We start from the raw sequence: 7,553 nt of genomic DNA, 5'->3' as shown, positions 1-7,553 counted from the left end.
AATGACAACCAGCTGTTCTCTGGAACAGGTGTAGGGTGTGAGGTAGGCAGCAGGGAGAAGAGGGTCCGCTGGGAGAAGTGTGCAACAGGTGTGTATGCAGCGTGTAAGAGATTCTCCACTTTATAGCTTGCTATTTCATTTGCTGCCGTCACTTCTCGCTCTCTTTTTCACAATGGGACATCTGGGAAAGGAGCTGCAAGACAACTTTGGGTAATGATCTGATTACTAATTTAGAGGAGCCTCTGCTTACATTAGTTGGGAACTTCATGGGGATCAGTGATGTGTAGCTCTAATTAGTTGTGCTGGATCTGAGAACAGTAGTAAAAGGATAAGCACATCCAAGCTCTGATTCAAAACTGTTGTGAGATTTAAACATCCCAGATGAACAACTCAGGAAACTCCATGAACAATACAAAGAGCTTTTATTGTACCTTTTGCAAAAGGGACCCCTTTGTGCTTATGTGAGACACAAAGAGAGTACAGAATACTTTTGATTACAAGTTTAAATACTGTTTCAGTGTAAAAATCTCTTCCTCAGAACGCCACTTAATTACTTACTTAAGAAGTGTTTTGGCTAAATAACAACTGTTTTCCTGGATAAGAACATTCCCCTGATAATTGCCCCATCTTGGTCATAACAAAATGTTATGTTATCAATCTCAATATGACAACTCTCTTCCCTCCAATGTTAGCCTGACCTGACATGAAATGTGCTTAATCAAATTATGGCTGTTATTCCCCTCAAAAGCCTTGTAATCATAGCTGCCTCACATCTGGCGTTTTAGGTCATATAAATGATAAATATGGCTCCACTCTTCTTCTGCTTTTTACAGGAATAATCCATATTCCTCTCAACTGCGCAGTTGTGAACTGTTTGCGATTGGTGACAAGGGGCAGTCAGATTTAAACCATGGGGTGACGGTGTGGGTAGCCCAAGCGAAGGGCAACTTTGGCTTTCTGGCACATGCTCAGGAACTGGCATAGAATGGCTATGGGAGGAGCAGTCACTGGGGGTTTGAAAAAGGCTACCCTGGGTCAGCCAATAATCTTAGGCAGCCAAACAGCAATAACTTTTGTGACCTCGGCTTACTGAGTCATTAAAATCCACCAGTAGTCCCAAAAACCTCTTTTATTGCAACAGTTGTGAATTACTTTCATTCATAGCTGAGTCCCAATTAGGTGCAAAAAGTCCTTCGGGAGAAGTCCTTCAGGATAATCACCAACCTTTATCTCCCTTGACACTCGGCCAAAGACGTACTTGGCAAAGCCACACAGAGTCCAGAATCAAACAGAGATGCCGACTGGGAACAAAATTAACAACATTGCTTTCCTGCAAAGTGCCCGTGTGCCTTTGCCCCTCTTTTAAGCCTTATGAGAGGGGCCAATCATCTCCAGACCTTACTGCCAAGTCGTCCCTTTTGTTTTAACTGTTCGTGCCTTCTGGCAGCTCTGCGCATGCGCACACTAGGAACATCTGTCTCTCTGATGTCCAACTCTGGAGGCTCCGGAGTGCATAACTCCTAGATGGCCCTGGCCCCATCTCTGCCTCCAGTGCAGAGCCCTATTCCGAGCCTTCCCCAGACTCCAGGACTGGCCCATGTTCCTCCCCAGCCTCCTCACTATCCAACTCTGCTGCCAGCTCCACAGGCTGCTGGCGGATCACAACAATAACATTTTAGGTTCTTGGCTTTCAACAGATTGACCCATAGACTAAAATAATAAACAAACAAACAAACAAATCCCAATGTAAGGACAACCATGTTGATTCTTGTACCTTCTTTGAGATGAAAATATTTATATTTTTATTCTTGCCACATGAAGGTGGTTATAAGGTACTGAACTTTTGGTTCTTGCATTAGAAGGTATTGATGGGGTAGAGCACCTCAAACCTATATTTCGACCCCTCTACTGCCCAGGTGAGAGAGGGATTTGGTGGGGATGGTGTAACATCATGTTGGGAGGGCCAGCTGGTGACCTGTGTGGTGGCACATCGTTTAGAATGCAGTCCTGCAGGCTATTTCTGCAGACTGCCAGCTGTCAGCAGTTCAATTCTCACTGGCTCAAGGTTGACTCAGCCTTCCATTCTTCCAAGATCGGTAAAATGAGGACCCAGATTGTTGGGGGGAGGCAATATGCTGACTCTGTAAACCTCTTAAAGAGAGCTGTAAAGCACTGTGAAGCAGTATATAAGTGTAAGTGCTATTGCTATTGTATGTGGTTTGGGGGCATCTGATGATACTGGAAGCTCACATATGACCACTGCTTATGGCAGCTGCCAGGTGCCACTGAAGGTGCTGGCAAAATGCTCAGCAAGGGCCTGGTTATTTGTGGACCTTGCCTGCAAAATGTTTTTGCTCTTCTCCCTGGGTGGGCCTGGGCTGGGGTTGCTCCATACAATGTCTTCTTGTAGGGCTAACTCTATGGCAAAGCTCCCCACGGAGCTATAGATGGATGCCACCCCATTGGTCTTCTGCAGCATCCTTGGGCAATTGGCTGGTATGCAGAGCCAACCATCGGTATGAGCAGCCATTGGGAGCTTGATCTTCCAGGAACCCATCCAGACCCCTTTTTATACCATCCATTCTTCATTTCCACGACGGATCTCCCTCTGACAAGCTTCCACTCATTGTTTCTTGACTTATCCTCAGGTGCTTTGGAGAGTAAGTTGACTCCCTCATCTCTGTGGCTGCCGCTCCTGTACCAGAAGACATCTCTTAGCCTTTTCATTAGGCTAAAGGTATCTACTTCCCCTAACCATTCATCATATGGTTAGTCTCTAGACCCCCTTATCTTCTTCAGATATAAGGAGTCACAAATCATTGTGAATGCCCCTTTTTCCCAGTTTCAGAATATGCTTTATGACTTGAAGCAACCAGAACTGGAACCAATTCTTTTCCTCTTGGATTGTATCTAAGCATGGTAGTATTGTACTGTTTTCAACCCACTTCCTAATAATTCCAAGTGTGGGAATTCCAGCAGCCGCCTGTATTCACTGGGGGTGAAACTGGGCACATAAGTCTTTTCATTAAAAAATCCAGTGTGACTTTGAGATCTCTTTCCTGTTCAGACACTGACAATTCAGTTCCCACTAAGATAGGAGAAGCTTCTGACACATAACATGCACCATATTATGATTGTTTAAACTGAGCTGCACTTGAGATTATTTCAACTTTGATTGTAAACCATTGAGATTTTAATGAAAAGCAGAATACAAAATACCCATTGAACTGCTCTTGCCATTTCTGAAGCCTGTTAACAGTCGAGAGAAGCTTTTGGGGCCCTTGAATTTTGCCAAATTGATAACCTATCACACCCCACAGAAGTGGATTCCTCGCTGCAGAGTTCCAACGTTCAAACGCACACTTTGAGGGAAACGCTGGGTTTGAGGGAAAGGGGTTTCTGATAAGGCATTTTGCAACCTTAGTAACTTTAAGACATGTGGACAGCAAGCTGCCTGGGGAATTCTGGGAGTTAAAAGTCCACATATCCTAAAGTTGCCAAGATTGGGAAACATTGCTAAAATCCTTTGAAAATAATCAAAGTAGCACTTGAGTGAACCCAGCATGTTGTTGTTCCAAATTAAAGCAGGCTGGTATTTGAAAGGCTCCTGCAGAAACCTGCGGTAACTGCAACTGTTTCTAAGAGTTGTGTTAACTTTGAGTGGATTCCTTGAAAAAAATTTAAGCACTGTGGAAGTTTAGAAAACAATAATTGTAATGAGTAGCAGAAAGGGCCTAGACTCACATCAGAGCCATAGCCTATGTTATATTTCTCAAAGCAAACCCCGGTTTATATTTTCCTTCTATTCCTTAGCACTCCTCTTTTGGCCGTCCACTGTTTGGTGATCACCAGCTGCACCCGCTGACGAGAGTCCCATCCTCCTCCTCCTCCTCCTCCAATGTTTATCTAATCTTTTATTATGACTTCAAAGCGGGTTGATTACATTTCAGTTTTAATTAGTACAGTATCCCAGAGGGAAAAAGACAGAGTATACATCATATAGCAAAAAGCCTCAGAGACATCTGAAAAGGAATAACAAACTTCATATATTTCCTTCTTTCTTCTCCACTCTAAGATGTCAGCATGAAGTTGGCTAGAAGACAGGAGTTTTTTGCCTGCATCCAAGAGTTGAAAAGCAAAAGAGAATCAAACAGGAGCCTCAATTCCAAGGGCCCAGACTCTGTTTGTGGCCTCCAGCAAGTCTGGGCAGGTTAAAGGCAAGCGGGGGGGGGGGGGGGGAGATGGTTTCCTGGTGGGGGGGATAGAAGATGCAGGAACCAGAGGCTTTGCTCACATTCTGCTTCGCAAATCAGTTTCTGTGGTCCTCTGGTGGCATTTCTCAGGCCGTTCCTCCCATGTGGCTTCACGTGAAATCACATCTCAGGTGCAAAAATACTGAAAGGGATGAAAAGAGAAGCTGGTGAATTTATTTATTTATTATTTATTTATTAATTCAATTTGTATGCCGCCCCTCTCTGAAGACTCAGAGCGGCTCACAATGCATTTAAAATCATTATAAAAAACATTTAAAAATTAAAAACATTAAAAACAATTAAACCCATTCACACCATTCATGGCCGGATCTCGCTGGATTGCAAGAGCGAGATCAACAGCCCCAAGCCTGCCGGAAAAGCCAGGTCTTCACCGCTTTTCGGAAGGCCAATAGGGTGGGGGATGGTCCGGACCTCAGGGGGTAACTGGTTCCAGAGAGCTGGGGCAGCCACAGAGAAGGCCCTCCCCTGCGGGCCCACCAGCTGGCATTGTTTAGCTGATGGGACCCGGAGGAGACCAACTCTGTGGGATCTTACTGGTCGCTGAGAGTTATGCAGTAGAAGGCAGTCTCGAAGATAGCCTGGCCTTGAGCCATGTAGGGCTTTAAAGGTAATAACCAACACCTTGAATTGTGCCCGGAGACCAATAGGGAGCCAGTGCAGTTCACGGAGAATTGGTGTAATGTGGGTGTACCTAGGTGTACCCACAACAGCTCGAGCTGCTGTGTTCTGGACCAACTGTAGTCTCCGAACACTTTTCAAGGGTAACCCCATGTAGAGTGTGTTGCAATAATCTAATGGTGAGGTGACAAGGGCATGAGTGACCGTGACTGTGTGTCTTCGCAGCTGTTTGCATCTCACCAAAGGAATGCTCTTCCTTGTTTTGGTCTCTTCCTGGGGAGGGGCAAAAAAGTCAGGAAGGAGGCTAAGAGCAGTCACTCAAACCCTTTCCTCACAAACATCACACCCCACATCTAAGAAAGAATTTTTGTCAAGCTGTTGCAGCCATCTTCAGCTTTTTAAAACTTCCCCTGCAGATGCCCCAAATTTCCTGCATTGATAAAAACTTTTTAAACTTTTCCCCTTTCCGGAATGGAGCTCAACATTACAATAAATTATTGCAAAAATGGCAGCCTTGTGACACATCCATCACCAATCAGTGAGGTGTTATTGAAAACTCTCTCTTGTTATAGGAGTAGCCATCTCTCGCCCATGAAAGAGGAGATTCACTGCATTCACAATGCATCAGACTAAAACAGGAGGCCCATTTGTGAACCGTGATTCATTTCACACGGCATCCTAAATCTGCTTAACCAAACATGAGACATGTTAGTGGAACTTTGATTTTCTTCCTAGTGTTTTCCTGCAAGTGCAGAGTCTGCTTTTGTTTTGGTTCCATCGGTTGCGACAAGAACTGACCAACTGGCTTGTTGTCCAAGCTGGACTTTACGGGCTGAGAAAGAGGGATCGTCCAGCTTTCACGCCTAAGGTGGAACCAGAATTCGTGGTCTGCGGGTTCCTAGCCTGGTACCTTAATCAGGAAACCAAACAGACTATGTTCTATCCAAGCAAACTGTGCAACGCCTTGAGAAGAGGGTCTCCTCCCCAAAACAGGCTGCAGGAAACCCACTTAGTGGTGAATGTGGTGAATGAAGGTCAGGTCAAGGCCCAAAGGGGCAACTGGGACAGCAACCGAGGGGGGTTGAGCCTGCAGCTCTTCTAGAGGGCTCAGCTAGGCTGTCCCAGGGGGGGACTCCAGCTCCCAGAATCCCCAGCCTGCAGTCTTCGTTTTGAAGGGAGGCTCCCCGCTCAGCCAGGAGGGCACCCAGCTGCCCCAAACAGGCTCCTTAAATCTCCTCCGGACCTCCGGCCGCCCCACCTTCGCCCAAGCGCCCCAAGGGAGGTAAGGGGGCTCCTCGCCCCTCCCCGATTTCTCTCCCTCCGCAAACGGCGGGAGGGAGAAAGTTACTTTTCCCTCGATGCGGGGAGGAAAGGGAGGCGACCGCAGCCAGCCACCGTCTTGGCGGAGCTTTTCGGAAGCGAAGGCCGGTTTGCGCGGCTTCATTTCCAGCCCCGCCGCCTCCCCCCCCCCCTCGGGGCAGGCAAAGGGGCAGAAGGCGCGCCTGGGAAAACGCGGAGGTGGGAGCAGCCCTCGAGTCCGGCCAAGGCCAGCCCGCCCCGCCTCTCGGAGGCTCTTGGCCCGCCGCGGGTTCGACTCTCTCGCCCGCCGCCGCCCGCATCGATTGGCGAGCCACCCGCGGGAAGTCGCCGGGAGTCCGCTTGCTCGGCCGCCTTTCCGTCGCTTTCAGCCGCCAGGAGCGGAACTCGACGGCGGGTGGCCAGAGGCGGGAGTGGTCCCACCGGAGCGCTTCGCCTCGCCTCTCCCGCCTCGACGGCTCCAGGCCCGGCATCCCCGGGACCCCCCCACGAGGCTCCCGCTTGCCGCGGCGGCCGGGACCTTTTCCCGGCAGAGCCGCCGCCGCCGCCCGCCACGCCTGGCCGTTACCTGTCGGGCGGCGGCTCCCGCGGTCCGTCGGGCGGCGTCTGCTTCCGCAGGGCCCGCTGGAGGGCCAGTCCGGCCCAGGCGCCCTCGGGCGGAAGGCAAGGCGGCCTCTCCAGCGGCTCGCGGCCCCAGCGGCTGGCGGGGCGGGGCGGGTCCGGCCAGGGCTGCAGGTGCGGCCGCAGCCACCGCGGGGCCGCGTCGGGCGAGGAGCTGCCGCGGGGGTCCGGCCCGGCCTCCTCCCGGCGCCACAGGTAGGGAGAGCGGCGGACGCCCATCAGCAGCCCCGACGCCCGGCCCACCGTGTGGTAGCGCGGGCTGGCCACGTGCTTGTACCAGGCGCCGGCCGGGCCCGGGAGCAGCAGCGGCAGCAGCAACAGGAGGAGCCCGCCCAGCCTTCCGTGCCCCGACGCCATGGGGCAGCCGAGCCCCGCGCCAGACCCGCAGCTCGCACCCGCAGCCGCCCAGCCAGCCGACCTGCCCCCGCCGCGCCCGCCCGCCCGGGATATAAGCCCGGCGGGGGGAGGGGGCGGAGGCGGCGCGGGCCCGTCTCGCCCGGCTCCACCCTTTTCCCGACGGGGGGAGCAGAGCCGGAGCGCCGCCGCAGCGCCCCCCCGCCTCTCTCCCCCGGGACGGGCCCTCCCGCCGCCCGCGTCTGCAAGCCGCGCCAGGCGGTGGGCGGCTCCTCCGGAAGGGTCGTCGGGGCAGCGCTCGGCCCGCAAGGAGATGCCCCCTCGGCGGTCTGGGCCCGCGGAGCTCAGGACGGATTTCTTTCCACTTCT

General features: G+C 51.4%; 1 protein-coding gene across 1 annotated transcript; it reads right to left on the bottom strand.

Annotated features, from left to right (window-relative positions):
- Positions 1-4,196: 4,196 nt before the first annotated feature.
- On the bottom strand, positions 4,197-7,187 carry NPW (neuropeptide W). Its single transcript, XM_070955305.1, has 2 exons — positions 6,778-7,187; positions 4,197-4,395 (listed from the first exon to the last, which is right to left on the bottom strand). The coding sequence occupies exons 1-2, from the start codon at positions 7,185-7,187 to the stop codon at positions 4,374-4,376; spliced, it is 432 nt and encodes a 143-aa protein (XP_070811406.1). The 3' UTR covers positions 4,197-4,373.
- Positions 7,188-7,553: the final 366 nt, after the last annotated feature.

This window comes from Pituophis catenifer, unplaced genomic scaffold (assembly GCF_029215685.1).
Source record: "Pituophis catenifer annectens isolate HBS135680 unplaced genomic scaffold, rPitCat1.0.hap2 SCAF_16, whole genome shotgun sequence".
Classification (NCBI taxonomy): Eukaryota; Metazoa; Chordata; class Lepidosauria; order Squamata; family Colubridae; genus Pituophis; species Pituophis catenifer.
Note: the sequence above shows the minus strand (reverse complement) of the source record. Positions and strands in the feature narration are given on the sequence as shown.

Bases quoted from the DNA above. Each gene is read 5' to 3' on its own strand.
- NPW (XM_070955305.1), bottom strand. From the start codon at position 7,187: ATGGCGTCGGGGCACGGAAGGCTGGGCGGGCTCCTCCTGTTGCTGCTG. The intron at 4,396-6,777 runs GTAACGGCCAGG...CATCCCTTTCAG, and splicing joins CGGGAGCCGCCGCCCGACAG to TATTTTTGCACCTGAGATGT.